The sequence below is a fragment of the Corvus kubaryi genome, unplaced genomic scaffold (genome assembly GCF_017639235.1).
Source record: "Corvus kubaryi isolate FWS band 111438036 unplaced genomic scaffold, C.kubaryi_AGA036_p1.0 37334, whole genome shotgun sequence".
Classification (NCBI taxonomy): Eukaryota; Metazoa; Chordata; class Aves; order Passeriformes; family Corvidae; genus Corvus; species Corvus kubaryi.
Window position 1 is genome coordinate 4,756,133 of NW_024581108.1, and position 19,529 is coordinate 4,775,661.

The 19,529-nt window shown below is 38.6% G+C and overlaps 1 protein-coding gene across 4 annotated transcripts in view; it reads left to right on the forward strand.

Moving 5' to 3' along the window:
- The window catches only part of NR5A2 (nuclear receptor subfamily 5 group A member 2), an 87,538-nt gene that overhangs the window by 58,269 nt on the left and 9,740 nt on the right, over positions 1-19,529 (forward strand). For all 4 annotated transcript variants that reach the window (XM_042029932.1, XM_042029935.1, XM_042029934.1 and 1 more), the window contains one exon: positions 1,718-1,865. In XM_042029932.1, coding sequence (XP_041885866.1) covers positions 1,718-1,865 — 148 coding nt within the window. The remainder of the gene's footprint in view (positions 1-1,717; positions 1,866-19,529) is intronic.

The following is a 19,529-nucleotide window of genomic DNA, read 5'->3' on the forward strand; positions in this document are numbered from 1 at the left end:
AAAAAAAATCAAAATACATGTTCCTTAGCATTTTTTTTTTTTTCTTTAAATCCCAGATTTCGAGGAATAAGGGCCTGGAAAAACAAAATTTTGCAGTATTGGTGTGTTTCCTGTGGTGATACCTGTCCATTCTTTATTAACTACTTTATTATGGGAAACCTTAGAGATGAGCTAAGAGCACTGATACCATTAAACAAATCACCTGCCCAAAGTAAGCACTTACCATTGTGCTTAGTCTTGATTTACAGCCAGACTTCACTTAGATGAAGCATGATTAGCAATTTTCCTGTCGTTCTGGAACTCCTAAAAGAGAAAGGTCTTGGCAATATTAGAGTACCCAGGCTAGAAAAGGCATTTTAAAAATGTGTCACTGACCCATTTAGGTCTCAGCCAGTTGGCCAGGAGTGGTCCTTGAGGGGAGCAAGCAGCACACCAGGCCATTTCCATGGGACAGTGGCACTTGCAGGGGATGTGGGGCACTCTGGTGAAAAGTGGGCTGAGCATTTCAGCTGAGGCTGTTGCTCAGGTCACCGCAGTTCTGATACAGCAGTTCCACCCTGCTCCATGCCAAGCCATTGCCCTGCCCTGGAGCCAGCCCACCCCAGCCCCTCCCTTCACCTTCCCATCACGGCATTCCCGCAGGCTGTGGTACCCTTCTCCGCTGGTCACCATCCCGTGACAAAGCGGGCACACCTTCAGAGGGGCAGGGGCTGGCACAGCCACCTGCATGGAAACAACCCCGCAATGGGACTGGCATCAGCCAGAACAGCTTCAGCATGCTGGGCTTGGGGAGGGTACCTGAGGTTCAAGGACTGCCCAAGGATGAGTCAGAAGTAACAGGCTTTAAGTATCCTGTGCTTGTGGCTATTCCCTTTTTAATAAGTCTGTTAAGTGCAGCTCTCCGTTGGATCTCTGTATGCAAGGAAAGGTCCGAGGCAGGTCAGCCTGCCCCGAGAACAAGGGGCAGCATGACAAGGGCAGCAGGCCGCAGAGCAGCCCCGCTGGTTTCCCTCCCCAGGGGAAGGAGCTCTGTGTGCTGCAGTCACTGCTGGGGACAATGCGAGGGCAGCTGGGCTGCCACACACCTGCCACCCCTCCTTCCCCTGCAGGGCAGCCCTTGCCAGAACAAGTGAGTTCCAAGCAGCTCCAACAAATACAGGGATTTTGTGTAGCCGAGGAGAACAGAAACCACCCAAACAATACCTCTGTTTCCTGTGGGAATACACCGACATTTCTGGGCTTGAATAGATGTTTCTGGCCAAGTTATGGACACAGGACTGTTTCCCATGAATATTGTGGTGTGCCTCTGGAGCAATACAGTCAGGGTAGGCACGAAAGTCATTCCATCAGTCGTTCTTTGCAGGATCATATGATTACAATGAGAACAGGAGACACCAAATGAATAAAACAGACTGAGATGTGGACAGCTACCAGTGTCATAAGCAGCTCTCATATTTAAAGCTTCTTTAAAAAGCTAATACAGACAAACCAGCACTCACAGTGATGTCACGTACCATTAAGATATATGGTTTAATGTTATTTTCAATATATACCATTGGGTTAAAATTGGTTTATATATAAAATCATCTTGACTTGGTAACATCATTAAATTGAGAATCATTTCTATATCCAGGAGTATCCTGGTTGTATATTATTGTTTGAAACATCCTAAAGTGTGGGGGTGACAACCAGATAGGAATACAATTCTCTTTTACAGGTGGATTATTCCGTAATAGCATCCCAAGCTGGAGCCACCCTCAACAATCTTATGAGCCATGCACAAGACCTGGTAGCAAAGCTTCGTTCCCTGCAGTTTGACCTACGAGAATTTGTCTGTCTCAAATTCCTGGTGCTGTTTAGTTTAGGTAGGTACATGCTAATCTTCATAATTATTGTTTTTTCTAAAACCACTGAAAATATTATGCTTTTATTCAATTTTCTTGAAACACATGATTTTGAAATATGTTTAAAGAGATTCACAGTAATCTGAGAATAATTTTTAATTATCAGTTGCGGGGAAATTATGTATAAGGATTAAAAGTGCATTTCAATGGAAATGACTCCTAAAACCTATGGAATTTAATGCAGTATTATAAACCTTCTGTATTTTGGTATGTGATTACTGAATTTTCCAGAACGGGAATAAAATTCTATTAGACATCCTAGAGAACAGTGGAAAGTACAGATTGCCATGTTCTTCTATGATATTGAATACAGTTATGTAAAGCAGATGGAGAGGGGATATGGTTGAAATTTCCCTCTTATTGAAAGGCATCTGTGGTAAGTATAAACAATCTTCTTTGCATATGATGGCTGTCACATTGTAACTCATAAATCAGGAATGCATCTCATAGTTTTTAAAAAGTGAAAGGAACTCCTAAAGTGCAAATTAATGATAATAGCTTTAGGACAGATCTGGCTAGGAAATAACCTTTAAAGGGAAGATTGTGTAGTACTAGTGGAGAGGACAGAATGGGAAAGATACCTATGCAAGACAAATTAGTTAAACCAGTGCCCTCCAATAAGTCAGTCAAGAAAAATCACTGGTGCCAAGAATAAAAAAGATCTTAGGGAGATGGATTCCTATTGACTTCATGGGAAGAGATTTTTTCTGCCTGTCCTCTGTTTCAGGTTTGCACTTTGTTGTAAAGCTGGTCTAAATGAACTTTGCCCAAGTGAATTTTTTTTTTGGCAGACAGTTGAAAGGAGAGACTTAGAAACATAAATAAGGTCAGACCCAGCCATACCCCCATAGCAAAACCTCCTGTTTTACTGAAAAGGTGTTTTTGTCTATAAAGAGGGTGAACAGATGAGCCAAGGACAACAATGAAATAGGTATCAGCAGTGGTGACATTTAGTATTGCTTTCCTTTAATTTTCAGTTTTTAAAAAAATCTGTAGAGCAATAAAATTCTAAAAATAAATTATTGTAATACAGTTGCAAGTATACTAAAAGTGACAGTTTTGATCACACTGTAGACCTCAATTACTTAAATATGTCCCTCCTAGGTGTTATGGAATTTGAACCTGCTTGAGAAAATTTTAGATAAAGGTCCCTTTAAATGCAGGGAACATAAAAGACCAATACTTCAGAGGTACAGGACACAGAACATGCAGAAGATATAAAAGAATTATTTTACAAATTAGAATGATGCTAACAGAATTGATCGTTCTGAGGTATGTCCGTTTTGAACCCCAGGAAGAGATGATGGATTTCCTTGGTACCTATTAACACTGTTTTCAGGGCTTCATTGCTTGAACATCTTAGATTCAGAGGAGCAAAAGCAAACCATCTGTTGCAGAAATTATGTTTTATGAATTAATCTGACGGATAACAAGAATTCATATTTCCTAATTCCTAATAAGTAGGTTTTTCAGTCATTATACAGTGGCACAAATAGAGCCTGTAGCTTTCTTCTGATAAAATATTTAGAGAATTCAGGTCAGTTCAGAAACATTTTAAATTAGCTGAATAAGTGAAGTACATTCAGAAAATTCTCCCATTTAGGTGGCTTTTTATTTAATGATTTTCATCAGCTGTTCTAGTACTTTGCACTGATTTAGGAATCATTCTCTAGCTCTTCTAACTCTGCCAGGTACTGTGCTCACCTTCTTGGCAGGAATAACCTGCCAATATGTACCAAGCCAGGTTACCCAGTTTTTCTCTCATTTATGCTACTATAAAAAGAGCTAATTTTGTTGCTAATAGGAACATCACTTGCATATAAAAGTGATGTAGCTAAGACAGGTTCGACACCTTTGAAATCGATTAGTTCATTATTTAGCCTACTGCAGAACTCCATTTGCTAATAGTCAGATCTAGATGTTATTCTGCAAAGAGTAAAATGTAAACATGTTACCACTTGACCCACAGGACAGAGGCAAATACTTAACAAGAATGATGACAAGATTGAAATGAAAAACACAGACACCCTTTCCAGCTAAGCACTTAAGTTTGTGCCCAAAAGAATGAATGAATCATGTAGCTGAAATTAATAAGACACCTCACAGCCTAAGAGCACGTCAGGTTTAGAAGACGTTGAAGTGTCTAACGATGCTGGTAGGCATTGAGCAGGGCTGTCAGAAATAGCTAAGCATCAAATTCTACATAAATAACTGGGAGCAATATTGTACCTAAGTATCTAGGTGCATTTTGCACATATCTACATCTCAGGCATCTCAGCAGAAAACTGGTCTTAATGCCAATAATACATTGCTTAATAAAAAAAAAATATTTCAAAAATCTCAGCTGTTGACAACCTGGCCCTGTAATGTTTAATGGAATAAAAAGTGCTTCAAGGTACACCCTTTTTACATTTCTGAGGATATTCGTATGAGTGTTAACCAAACCAACAAAACCTTTTACTATTGTTCTTTAGTCCAGTGCTTGATTAAAAAACAGATGTCTAATATAAAGCCTCTCAAAGGTAATATGAAGTCAATAATCCACAGAATTAATTTATTGAGAAGAAGCTGTTTGTTTTTTTATAGCTGTATAGATATGAGACTGCCTTGAAAAGCCGTTTGTTATTCATGGCTGTATTGTCCTGTCTGTCTCTCCACAAGACATCCATCTCCTTTAGGGCAAAGAACTTGGTCTCTGCCTTTTTTCCTAACATTTCAGAAGTGATTATCTTAGTAAACTAACAGTAAAACCATAATCAAAACCCAAAGCACTTAGGATAATTTTTCAAAATAGAATTAAATCACACCAGTTTTGCTTGCTAGATCTTAAATGAAAGAGGTAATTGTTTGTTATCTACTCATGAGGAGTTCCTTAGGGTTTATACAGGAAAATTCTTTTGATTTTTGGCAGCATTAAAGATGCTGCTGAGGCTTAGCCAGATGCATATTAACTGTGGCTGTTGTGGCTGGCAGTGCACAACTCCTCCTGCAGTCAAACTGCACAGCCCCAGCTCAGTGAGTGGGACCCCAGGCACAGCAGCTCGGCTCCTTTCTCCAGGGGCCACCTGCTCCGTCTGGTACCCTCTGAGCAGCACTGCCAACTACATTATGGTACAGTTGACTCAGCAATTATTCAATAAGTCAGAATAGTTTGGTAAATACTCTCTTGAGTGTGATGTCTCGTTAGCTATAGAATAGTTATATATGGAGAGTTACATAATTTTTCAATTCCCTCTCTCAGTTGTAAAAAGCAAATGTTTTTACAGGTAGGTAGTTCTTACCTCTCTGTAAACAAAAGTCTTTCATTGCAGTTATCCTTGCCAACCCTTCTTTGACTGATATTTACAATATATTTGCAAACCCCAAAACATGTCTGTTTTCTGGGGCATCATTTCTCTGATTTCACATATAGAGATATTCTCCTCTTAATACCACCTAAGGGAGGGAAGATAATCAATATGTCAAACCACAATTTAACTCAGGTATGTCAGCCAATTTTTTTTCCAATCTAAAGATAGGTAGATAAAAAAAACCCCAGTAGCTCAAGAGATATGTGAGTATGGATTTCTTGGCTTCTCAGTTGCATTTGACAGGTTTCCTCCAACGAAGAACCAACACGGATACAATAACGCAGCAACTGTAATCACACAGTTGATGGAAAGTTAGTGGCCAGGCACAAATTGCAAAATGGGAAAGAATAAAGAAATCTTTGACTGACTTGAGTGTTAAACCTACTTTTAACACTGCTCGATGAACTCATGTCCAACACATGGAATGAGAACATCTGAGAAAGATGCTGATCACACAGTTCTGTAACTGTTTATCAGATTTACCACCAAATATAATAAACATCTCTAGCTTTCTAAAAGTTGGCTAGATTGAGGGTAATGTGAATTCTTTACCGTAATCCCAGAGTAAAAATACACCTAATTTTTCTATAGCATGTAACCAGTACAGCCCACAGTACACATCATCAAAAAGGAGGCCAAAAACTAAATACAAATTATTTTTCTTTAATAACTGCTGGCTTGAATCAAGATACATTACATATAGAAAAAGCAAATGTGTCAGTTTATCAACCTCTGAATTTTCAATACCACATTTGACATTAGTTTGGAAACTCCCTTCTCTTGTTGTCATAGATCAGAATTAGAAATAAAACAAAACCGAACAACAAACTCCTCCACAATGGCTGTTGAATTCTCTAATTCTGGGGCTGAAATAGGCTCAGATTATCCACTGGGAGATGCAATTTTGACCTCATTAAAGCCAGGAAAAATTTTCCATTGTTTTTACTGAAGTCAAAATTTGCTTCCTATCACAGAACAGAGTTCAGATCATATTTGCAGCAATTACATTTGATAAATGACTAAATTTAAATTATGCTTGAAGAACTAAATGAGTGCCTTAAATGGGATATTTACTGTCATCTTCATTTTACCATCCAGTAGCTTTACAAAACAGTCACTTAACCTGAAATCAGCCTTTGTTTTCTCTTTATGAAAACTTCCCATTTGTCCTGCTAGTTTTTATTATGTGAACTCAGCAAGGATGATTTTTCAAACTCCCATCAGAGCAGTTTGTAAAGTGAAATGCCAATAGGAAAAAGTTAGATATCATTTGAGCCATGTCCAGGCACTTGTCGAGCTCTGGAGTTAAATGCTGGACTAGGCAGCAGCTGACTGGTTCTGCTCCCTTATCACTGTCAGGACACAGATAAATGTACTTCATTTGAGAAATGAAGGTTTTATCAATGGACAAATAATTGCAGAGCCACTATTGATCTCACATCCCACTTAACATGAAACAAGAGGGTCCAGTAAAAATAATAAACATTTAATTGTGGTGGACATCAAACAATGGGCTCTTGTTTAAGCGACAGAAAAAAACCCTAACAAAAAGAACTCAGTTTTTGAACAAACCACTGTCTTATTTAAGCAGAAAATTCAGCATAAATCCATCTAGATCTGCAACACTGTTCTCATTTCTGTTAAAATGAGAGGAATATTTGCAAGTTAAGAGGAATATTAGAAAATTAATCTTTCCTTGCTTTTAGTCTTGCTTTAGCTGAAATGGGAGGAGGTATTTGAAGTCCTAGGCCCCACCATTTGCACATATGGAAAAGAAATGAGCCTCTTAAGATCCTAATGCAGACGAAACAGGCTGAAATTCAGCATATTCAAGGCAGACTCTACCCCCAGCACTCACAAGACTGGAAGGAGTTTCCTTCAAACATGCACTTGGAGCAGAGCACAAAGCCTGCCTGTGCTCCACTTCACCTGGTGCCAGTAACTCACATCACTGCACTTACACAACAATCTGCAGCTGAAAAAAAAAAGCTATTGCACTTTTTAGTGTACTTCATGGAACATCATAGTTCTAGTCATTATTCTATTAGATTTACAGACCAGCAGAATCTCTGCCTCAGGGAACTTGCAACCTAAATACACAGAAAAGATTTAAAAATGCAGCAGCAAACTATGGTGAAACACAAGGCTGTAAATACTTTCACTTCTATAGCTTTTGCTGAGGGTTTAATGAGGGATATCATGTATGCAGATAGAAAAATAAGACTATAAGCATCAACTGGAGGTAATATAACAGGGAATGTTGACTAAACTTTTGTAGTAATTATAATACTTAAGAGCACACAAACAAATATAATATCAGAATGAAATGAAGGAATTAGTGAGGCAGGAGGTTTTATCATACCAAAAGGAAAATGGGAAAGAAGACCAGAAAATTAGACAAGAGCCAATTTATGCAGGATTATAGATAACTAAGTGTACTACAAAGACATTACCTAGGAAATTTTGCATGTAGATTTTGATTGCAGATAAAGATGAAGTAGGTGCTGTGGGTTTGAAGTGAGAAGTATTACATGACACTCTTCCTTGGCAAGTCAACGCAAGCCACTAATGGAGAACTTATCCAGGCATGGACTTGTCATTACAAATGTGTCCACTTCTCACTCACAGGAACAAACAGTAGTTAGGGTTTAATGCCATCTTCAAAGTGGTCACTCTCACTGTTTTTACTTTGGTGACTTTGTAAATATACAACTATTTTTATAGGTGGTTTAATATATGCTTTATTTATAACACACGTGTATAGTTGGGCTGTTATTATGAGGTGGTGTTATTAAACCCATTGGCAGTTTTCTTAGATTGATCCATTCTGTTACCCAAGGATACCTGTACAATTGCACCAGATAAACACCAGTAAAGCAGCAGTTGAGGGGTTCTGTACAGCATTCTGGCATGGCTTTCAGGCTTCCCCACCTTACATCTGAATTTAGAAAAATACTTACTGCAAACTTGTCAGATTCAGGCTGTCTCAACCCTAATGTCCAACTAGAGAATGCACTGGAGGCTAACACTGCCAAAGAAACACCTCCTAAACTTTATGTAATCAGTTGGAATTCAGGAAGGATCGATTAGTATTCAAGAGATGTGACTGCTCAATATTTATACCAGAGAGACTTGGCAGAAGCAAATAAAGGTACATAAAGCTGATGCTTGTCTTAATTAAGTGCAGTATAATAGGTGTTGGGAATATTTTTCTTAGTGACGAGAGCAGTTTAGCAATGACCAGATATAACTCATTCTGAAGTTCAGAGTTTAAAACTAATCAATATGTATTTATAACAAGGAAGGAACTAAATATAATTTATTATTAGCTGACAGCTGACTAATAGATAAAATCAAGATTTATTTAAGTACCTTTTTTCACATACTAATTTCTGACAAAAAAAAAAATGCTCCCTTGGATCCTTGATTGGTTTTTTGCAGTATTTCAAATAGACTTTTTGAAATTACTTTCTCATCTGCAGAGTGCCTGGGAGTGCACCCAAAGAATGGAGAATGAGACATCTAGCTAGGATGATCCTTTCACTGTGACAAACTTATCAATAGGAAATTTCTTAATTTTCTGATGAGGAATCCTTAACAGCAGGTGACATTTTTAAATGCTCATTTAAAGTATACAATCCCCATATGTGCTGATGAACAGGTGTTGACTGGCAGATAACGTGGAGGGATCACAGGCACGGTCCCAGCGCACCCAGTCCAGGCTTCCCTCAGATGTCACAACAAAAAGTTTTGCAAGGGAATATGAAGAAGGTGGATAAATAGATCTGGCACATTAAGAGTGAGAGGCAGAAAGGAGAAAGTGGAAAAGGACTTGGTCTGGAAAGGTGGTGGATGGGAAATGGAGATGGCATTCTGGGAAAGTCCAGGGCAGGAGACAACCTTGTGACACTGAATGACTGATGATAGGTAAGGCAAGGACTGGCACAAGGCTTGGAAGTGAATGTAGCAGGGCAAAGGAAAACTGCCAAGACAGGGAAGCAATGAGATAGGAAGAGTACCTTGGCAGCGCCATTTGCTGAGGCCAAAGCATGAAATGCTGTGGCCCCTGAGATGTGATATGCTGAAGCAACGTGGTATTTGTTAAAAATTTAATCAACTAAACACCGTCCCCTGTGCACATCCCATGGAAGTCAGGGGGAACACATTTGCAGAATTAGCTCTATAATATCAGTTTGGGATAAACTACATTAGAAATAACACTAATTTAAAGGTGAGGATCACTGTCTTTTGGAAGATCTCATCTCTGAATATAATGAAAGCTCTGCTTCTTTAAATCTGAAGTCAAGACGATGTTTCTCTAAATTATTATGATAGAGCTCAGTCAAAAGTTACAGACTTGATGCCCAAGTGCTGGATGGAAACTTAGGGCTTGCATTCAGCAGAAGACTGAAAGAGGCAACAATAATTATAGGGGTCCTTTCTTGTCCCTAAATTGTCAAGAAGTTGAAATTTATCATGCCTTCTAATTTCAAATTTTACAAGTATTTCTGCATTTGAAAAATCCAAATTTGATAACTTTTAATGTGAACAGTTACCAGCAGTTTTTTATAGCCCCTCACTGCTCTGTGTTCCATATTGCCTTGGGAACTAGGGATCCATTTCTTACTAGAGATGATGAGGGCCAGCAGAACAGTTAAACAGCCAGTCTGCTCCTGGAACATTTAACTCTTCTCAGGATCTCAAGCGAGGCAGCCAGGCTACTCTGCCACTAGAAGAGCTATTCCACATTTCTACTCTAACCCTCTGGGAAAATAAAGCAAATGAATATGAACAAAACCTCATTTCAGAATAATCTCCTGAGGGATGTTCTCCTTTCATGGATGCAGCATTGCTCAACAGAGAAATCAACCCTTTTGTCTCCAATTCTGCTTCTCATTCCATTACTTTGAAGTCTCTAAAATGATATCTCAACTATGCAATCTGGTAAACAAAAACAATAGTTATCTATCTTTGTAAATAGTGGTGAAATCCAGAGTATTAAAGATACTATGTAGAGGCAGATAGGAACAACACTGTTTGAAATCCCTACAGATTTCATAACAAACACAGTTTTTAAAGGAATCTGATTTAAAATATCTTGATTGAATTTTGAGAAAATTTGATCCTTTCCTTTATAAATCACTTAGCACGAAAGTAGTTCCTTGCTGTATTCTCAGGGCCTAAAACTTTGCAAAAAAATTTGACAATTCATCATTTGAAGGACTATTTTAGAAGTGCATTTAGCACATGCAGGAAAAAGTGGATTTTCTTTTGCCCTGGCTTTTATTTCATTATGGAGAAACAAAACAAAAAACATATTCATTTCGCTTAGCTGTCAAAACCCATAGCAAAGCCAAACAATTAAAAGTCAGCCCTTAAATGTCTTATAGATGCTAAATGATATATGGAGTGATGACTTTGATAAACAATGTTTTGCTCCTGAGAACACTTTTTCAGTGAGCTGACAGGTTTTGTGTCCATCCTCCTATGCAGGTTGCACACACGTGCAGGCAGCATGAAAGAACGTAGGACAGTGTCTATCTTACAGGTATCTGTCTTAATGAAATCTACAATCAGTTGGGTTTGGGGGAAAAAGCACGTAATGTAAAAGGAATAAAATACAAATGCTGAGGTTATGAGGAACAATTCAGAATTAAACCAATATTTTTTAACAAATAAAATTTTAATCATTCATCTCAGCCCTTTGTGTAGGACTAGTGAATGATAAAATTCTTTCAGGAATCCCAGAGAAAGCCTTCTGTTTCAAGGCTGATTGAGTTTTTTGAATAAACTACACTAAATTATAGAGGAAAGTTAATAATTGCTGTTGATTTGTCCTGATTTTATTTCATTAAATGCAATGAATGCTGCAAATTCATACCTCATGTAACTGTTGAGTACAATGGCATTATTTGAGGCATGAATTTGATTCAATCTGATCATTACTTGGTTATGTTGTCTGACAGCTGCAAGCCATGGAAATAAGATTAACCATCTTCAGCAAGTACTTCTTCTTTTCATGTCATTTTATTCTAAAATGCATATTTAACGAGGTTTTGAAATAACAACAGGATTAGATGCTTGAGAGAAAATTAGGTCATATATTTGTTAGACACAAATCTTGCAAGTAATTAGAAACATGGGTATCAAGCAATATTTGTATTCTGTACTGTTGCCTTTGTGTGGAGACTGGGGATTTCAGAATAACCCAATCAGTGTGCTCTGCACTTTTCCCATAATATGTTTGTAAGCTACTAGGAAGGCTGGCTTTTAAACACCTCATGTAAGGGGGAAAAATTACCTGCACATAACCCACATTTATAGGTGTCTCTACTTTTGGAATACTTTCACAATTTCTTAACATTTTTACATGTGTAAGTTGCAAGTTGAATGTATTATATAGGTAACAAAGGAAATACAGTATTATATAGAATCTTTTTAGCTGCTGTTGGCAGAAATCTTTAACATCAGTGACTACTTTTGTTAGTCAAGTACCCAGCATAACTTAGGAATACATGGTTATATATTAAAACACAGTGAAGTGAATGAATATCCTAAATCTCGGAGCCACTAATACTACCCTATAGTCTTAATTTTAACATATTCTTAAATGTTTCACTGAATGAAGAACTTGATAAAGGAGTATAATGACTAAATTAACTTTGCAGTAACAGATAACTTACTAAATACTTTAAAAACCAGAATATATAGACTGAAAACTGCCTCATGTATTTCTAATGAAAAAAACACATTGCAGATGCTCTTACCTGAAAGTTTATATATGGGTAAGTGTTGGCCATTTACTGGAGATGCACTGTAGACTATGGCAATTTTCCTTCTCTCTCTTACCCCTTTGCTGCTTGTGCAAGATTCAACATTGAAAGAGAAACAAAAGCAATGGCTGTCTCTGAGGGAATTAAAATAGAGAGGTGAAATTCTGTAAAGGAACAATGAAAAGAAATCACAGGTGATAAAAAGGATCCGCAAGAGTAATGAGAGAAGAGTGGCATAGAAGAGGATATCTGCACAGATCAGAAACCAGGAGTGATTGATGAAAACAAGGGACAGCAGTGGTGTGGATCAGAGGAACAGAGAGAGACTGGAGGGCTTGAGATAGGAGTCAAGAAAATAGGGGGGAAAGGCCAGGAAGGAAAGAGAAACCATGGAACTGTGATCAAAGCCAAGCCAGAGGTGGAAAGGGAGGAAACAAAAGCAAACAGGCATGAAACAATGAAGGAAAATCGAGAAACAAACTTTATGGCCCAGCCTTGAACACGGCTGGAATCTTGAACTGAGAGACAGAAGGGGACTGTGCAGAAACACTCCTTCCCAAGCTCACGGCTTGGAGTGTGTCCCAAATGACTTCTGCTGGCAGGAAAGGGGTTGGGGGTGAAAAGTAAAATTCCTTAGGTTCTGGCAAAGCTGCTACCAAGATTGGATTAATCTCTCAGAGCAGGAGTTCCTAGTATTGCTCTGGTCCTGTGCAGAGCCATTTAGCATGGGACAAACTGAAACAGCCCATGTGGCTTGCAAAAATTTGATTCACACATGGCCATCATCCTAAGGGCAGTTTAAGAGTCTTCTTTATAAGGTTATTGAAAGATTAATAAGGAAAATCCTACATTTAATATCAACTTCAATATTGGGAGGGTTTGATGTGTATTATATTACATAATACCTCTGCTTGTTAAGTGAAGGAAAGTCTCATCTCAGTAAAGAGAAAGATTTCAACATCAGAATGGGGAAGGACACTACAACAGCATCTTTCCTCCCCAACACCAAAAACTGTAAGAGAGATCAGCAGACTGCTTGGAACAAGACAGATGACACTATCCAGTCTTTCACTGTGGGAAAAACCTACAGCCTAAACCGGACAAATGTCCTTCAAGCCTGGTTGAAAGTTCTTTCCTCTTGTCTAGGACTCTCCTGTTTGGGACACATTTGTCTTTAGAGAATGGAGTCACCAGCAAGGTTGAAAAGGGCAGGTATCAAATTCACATGCCCGAAAGAAGTGCTGGAAAACAATGCTACACAATGAAAATATCCTCCAGAGAGGATCATTGCTGAGAGGTTACTGTGGGAGCAGTGTCATCGACACTGGTGCTCCAGCTGGCCACTTCTTACTAGCAGTACTTCCTCCCTTTCTGTTTTGAGACAGGAAAAAAAGACCCTCACAATTAATTAAAATCATAGCTTAAGCTACCAGAGATGAGCCAGGGAGTAAAGAGGGAACAAAGCAATTAAGAACTTTCCTGTTAAAAAATCACGAGGCATGCTGTAAAATTCAGAGATTATTGTGCCCCTCAAAAATGCAGCAGAGAGAAGCAGACACTTAAAAGAGTTTTCATTACTTACGTGCCTTTGGCTCCCTTTCAGGATGCCAGGGAACTGGAAACAGCTACAGTAAACGTATTTTCTCTGCGTTTGCCTTTCTTGACAAAACACCTCCAATATTTTGATCTCAAGAATAATCAGCTCTTTTGCATTTCCTTTTCAACTAACTGCAGACTTTTGCAAGTTAAAAATTAATAACAACTTCTCTTCCTCTTTTATTTTTTAAACAAAACCCTTCTGTGCTCTTTTCTGAAAAAAAATGTCTTTTTCCTACAACCTGTGACTATTAGTCTAAATGGCATTCCCACCACTCTTTCTCCTTTCTTTGCAGTAACACAAAACAAATTCCACCACAACAACCTGGTTTGTGGAAACCATTATTCTGGAGATGAAACATTGTGTTGTGTCCTTTACCACTATTATGGGCAGTCAGTCTGTTAGAACATATTGGACGATTATAGGTTAGTCTTTTCAGAGAAAGCCATGGGTTTCAAGTTAGCAGTAGCCATCTATCAATTCTTGAGATTATGCCATGATTTACTGTCACAGCATCATGTAATCTCTGATTTTCTGCCTCCTGTGAAACATTGTGCTTTCCTTTTCTATTGATGTATCAACTATAATAGTTACAAGCAGCTACAGAAAAATCAATAGTGAACTTTCATTACTGTGCACATAAAGAGTACCATGCTGTGAGAGCACCTAGCTCTTAAATAGTCACCAGCAGTAAGGTACACTACGGATGTCTGTTATTTTGGTCTAAATGAAGAATGTCTGAATTGGAAACAACAAATATCTAGGATTTTTGACACCACCGGATTCTATGTCAAGTTTTCCAGTATGTGATTTTTTTCCGGTGTCAGGTTTGATTTATACTTGCTGTACTGTTATCTATGTATTTTTTTTAATCTAAGGCTGACAGAGGAAATTAATACCAATACAAATTGCTGGGCTGTGTTTAACTGTGAGCTTATTAGGCTTGGTTGGACAGAAGTGGTAAGAACAGTGTTAATCTTTGTTGAACTAGTCTACCTTATCAGTCAAAGCAAGCTGACTGGTGAACAGACCAATAATCTCTGTGTTAAACACAAATGGGATAGAGTTGAAAGAGGCAGCATGGTGTTACCACACACTCAGAGGTGCTCCTAGGACTGTGCACTAGGAAAAGCACTGAGTCGCTTTTCAACACAAGGTTTGGAAAAAATAGCGTAATTTTTGGTTTAAAAATATTTATTTGCCTCTGGGAGTAAATTAACTTCCAATTAGTGAATGTAAATGAAGAAAGGCAAGAACAGTAAGCACGTGAGTGCATTGCCTTGAACAAGCTCAGGCCATTTAGTGTTTCAGGTCATTTCCCCAGCAATTGGGCAGGAGTCCCTGCAGGGCGGGTGGGCAGCTCTGCTGCAGGAGTTAGTGTTACTTGGGTGTTTTGGGAATGTGGTGATTTACAGCTGTAAATGCAGTGGTTGATGCTTAATACCTTAGATTTGAAAGCCTGTGGATTTCCATGAAACTAAAGCATGAGGATGCACATGTGTACATGCACATGTGTACATGTACATGAATTGTATCCTGCCAAATGCATATCCCACTGTCTGCTGTGGCTCCAAGGCTACAGGAAAGAACAATTTCTTGGCTAGTGGGGATCTGGAGCCCTGTAATTCATGCTCCTCCTGTTAAGCCTATGAACTGTGTTGTCTATGGACGCACCTTACCCATACCTGACCAAAACATTTCAGTCTGAGCTGAGCAGTAAGCACAAATCTGGAGTTTTCCTGCTGCTGTTTCTTACTGAGCAATTGAAATGTTTAAAATGTGCTGAGGCAGTACCTTACTGAGAGTGTCCAATCCTTTCTGACCAGGACTTCCCATCAAGAAATCAGAGATAGCTGAAAAATAAAACTCTCTCCTACAAGCTGCACGTTTGAAATGCAGGTGTAAGAGTATTTCCTCTATTCCTCACTTCCCTACCCTATCTGTTTGATTGATGAGTAACCATGTTGCCAGAGGGACTTTCAGGTGGGCTTTTCTTTAGCTTTTGTATCTATATGTTTAAAAGTTTAAGGAATAAGGATGAAGAACACATTCAGGTCTTTGGAAAAACAGTCCAAAGGCTCTTTTGACACACACTGGGTTCCTCTCCAGTGTTTCCTACAGGCACCACTGACACTTGCAGGCTTGTGTCATTCCATATGCCAAACCATTTCCACAACTAAGCTCAGACATCTGGGACAGTGAAAAGTGAAATTTGCGACTTCCTCTCAGATCAATACACAAAGTCAGAAACAATATGCTCTGAAATAATGCAGCAGAACATTATCTGCCTTAGTTGTGTTTATGGTCCATGAAGGTAATACTGGGAATACTCCTTTGCAAATTTAAGCAAATTCATGGCCTCCTACAGTCAGGTGTGGTAGTGATCAGGTGACTGCTACACGCCTGTGCATAATGGGATCAGACTTGTTGGCTCTTTTCATCTAAGCCAGCATGTGTCTTTGTCAGTGCTAATTTGATAGGGTGTTGAAACAGCAGCAGCTTCAGTGTACCATCGTGAGGTGTCTGCAGGTATATTTACATAGAAAATAACTGTAACTGCCCAAAGTAGAGTCCACCTCTTAATAATAGTAAAATTCAAACCTTTCCATAGCAGGCATCATGTATTTGTTTCTACTGCAGTGCTTTCAGGACTAAGCAATTAAATGAAAGCACTTCATTTTATGCTATTTCAGCACAATTATGTCAGAAAATAGTTCTGTTACTGATTTTCACTTCTCATACAGAAGTGCTTACCTTTTTCATGTTCTTTCTAAACTAGAATCAGCTTCTACTGATACACCGTGGTTCAGTGAAAAAGAACTCCAAACTTTGTTAGTGCAAATATTGGCAGGCAGAACTGGTAAAACCATGTCTTGAAAAGTCTCAGAAAAGGGGAAAAACAGGTTTTTGAAATCAATGACTAAAAGACAATTAGTTCTCACACTAAGCCTTGTCTGAAAATAGTGCAAAAGGCTTAAAACTGAATTATTTGTCAATTATGTTGACAGAAAATCATAGTAAAGTGCTGTACCTCTTAGATTAGCACATCACTGAAACACCTTTGCTTAACTATCTCTCCTTCTCTCAATGAGAATATATTATAATAATTTTTTTCTCCTGTGGGACTTTGGATCTAAACAAAAGAATAAAACCAAACAGCATTCACCCAGAAATAAAAAAGTGGTATGAAGTTCTACCATTATCTGGAAAGCACTATAACGATATAAGCCTAACTGGCTGGTCTAATATTTTTAACCAAGTTCAAAAAAGTTTGAAGTATAATAATTAAATGCAAATACAGTTCTGATCCCAAAGACCAGAAGAATGCCTTTAAGCTAGTATTTATAACAAGAGCTATTCGACTGAGCTCTCTTGTAAATTTTATCATACCTGAGGCAGTTTTCCTCAGTCGATTAGCTGGAAAGCTGAATATATCCTGAGGCAAACCAGACATCTAGTACAGGCTAAATTCAACTACTGGAGCTTAAATTTGGCTTAATATATCCCCACTTGGATCTGCCTGTTTAATTCTCTTTCATATGATAACATTGGTTTATTCATAGTCTGGACTTGCCACCTGAACAAACTGTACCTCATATCTAATTCTAATGGAATAAGAAAACTTTGCAAAAACCACAAAAGTTCCTGACTGAAAATCAAATGCAAATTTGGGATTAAAAACTGTTTTGTGAAGTGACTACAAGATTAGTACAGAGAGATTTTTCCCCTAAGGAGTACTGCTTTTTATGATCATGCATTTTTTATACTCTGCAGAGACAGATGGGCTTTATAAAAGGATAGAGCCTGCTACTCAAAAGGGTTTCAGTGGCAGCTGCATTTCTGTGTTTTAACCTCAGTAGAAATTTATATTCTATATTTTTCCAGAAAATATTTCTATTTCTTCTTTTTGGACTATATCACCCCTTGTTCTAGTTCCAGTGGCAGCGGTAGAAATACCGCTGAGATTAATCTGTTCTGTTATTCCTACTTTAAACAGTACTTGAGTATCAAGAGAGTGATAGAAAGGGAAAGGATAGATAATGTGCAGGCTTCTCCTGAGAGCAATAAAGCCAAATATTCAGAAAAGTTACAAATGTCTAGGCAAAAGCAAAGAAAAATTTTTCTAGGTAAAAGCAAATCTCTCAAAAATTTTCATTCCTTATTTTCCAAATATTCAGCTTCTTCTCTTCTAAATAATAGATTTTTTTTTTTGCTCCTCTTAAAACTATACCACACTATTTTTGCAATTTGCATATAACACCCTTTCTGCCTCAGTTCGTAACTTCAAGGACTTTGTATGATGTCCCTATCACCATTCCCAGGAACTTCATAAATATTTATGACATCTTAAACTATTCACACCCTACAAATTGTAGGCATTGACAGACAATTCCCTTAAAACACCAACAACCCTGTGTGCTATTGAAGATTAAAATGATGTTGCAGAAATTAACTGGAGAAACTCTTTGGTTCAATAAATTTACATTAAGCCTCATTTTTTATGAAATGTGATACTGTGATACTACTGCTCTGGCTGTAGATTTGCCTGCATGTAAGCATATAAATGTATATATATATATATATATAAAATCTTGCTGATAGCATGATAATTAGCACAATAGTGTTGTTATCTACACTCATTCTAACTGAATATTCAAAGACAAACATTTCTAGGCCAAACATATAATATGACCCTGGGATGAGGTGAGGAGTTCAGAAAAAAATTAGTTTTGACTCTCTTTCTCAGTTTATCTGTGAGACCTTCACTAAATCATTTCTGCCCTAGTTTACCATCGTGTGCTGGCATACAAACATGAATATTCCTTCAGAAGACAGTGGTTACATTTTTTTTTTCCTGGAAAAGAGAGACTTAGATGGAGACATTTTATCTAGGATTGATCTGTCATTTACCTTAAGCAGTCACTGGGTCAAATACACAAACAAGCCTGGAAGCAGGCACCAGAAAGCCTTGTTAGCCCAGGCAGGTTCCCTTTCCACTAGTCTACAAAGGCAGGCAGTAAATTTGGGCTAAATCACATAGGGTTAATTTTTTCAGTGCACCAGCAGAGCTTCAACCTGAAGGACACTTTCACTGAGAACAGCCTGTAGCAAGCAATAGCAGAGACCACCCATTGGCATGGTGAGAGATCCCAGTTGTTTGGGGATTTTCCTTGAAGACACAACAGAGCAACTGCTCTCCAAACTCCTGTTCCTCTGTCATGTCTTCAAAGAAAGAAGCAGCTACTCTTTTGTGTGCAACATAATCCCATCAGTGAATGCTTAAGCATGGATTAAATTACCTACAGAATGAACCTTTGGGCAATAGACGGGCTGCCCTCAGTCCCAGATGAGCAAGAGACAAGCAACACGTTTCACTGCTGACCCACAAGGCAGGAGCCAGGCTGGGACAGAACTGCAGGCAGGGAGGGAGCTTTAGAAAGTGAAAGAAAGTGAGGTGGTAGTGGACTTTAAGCATGGCCAAGATGAAGTGCCAGCAGTGGAACCACTGCTTGGGACTGTGGTCTGTCCATGGGACTGTCCCAGCATCTTCTGGGCTGGGCCATAGTTTCATCCCCACTGGCTCTCCACACCCCTGGCTGTGGGGCTGGGCGCATTTTTCCCTCGCGAGTTTCAGTGAGAAATGCTGGACTTTGTATTTAAGGGTTTACCTGGCTGTGGACTTTGGGACAGGACCTGTGAGCAACTCTTCCATCAGAGGCCTGGCAGGATCTCATTTTACTGTGTTTCAATGACCACCATATCACATATGCCTCATTTGCATGTAATAAGGATGTTGGTTCCTGCGGTGTTGGGACAAGAAGTGAGTGGAGATTTTGTTTGTTTGTTTAACTTCCAAGAGAGTAAATTCAGCCTGAGCTGCTGAAAGTCAAGCAGTTTTATTTTC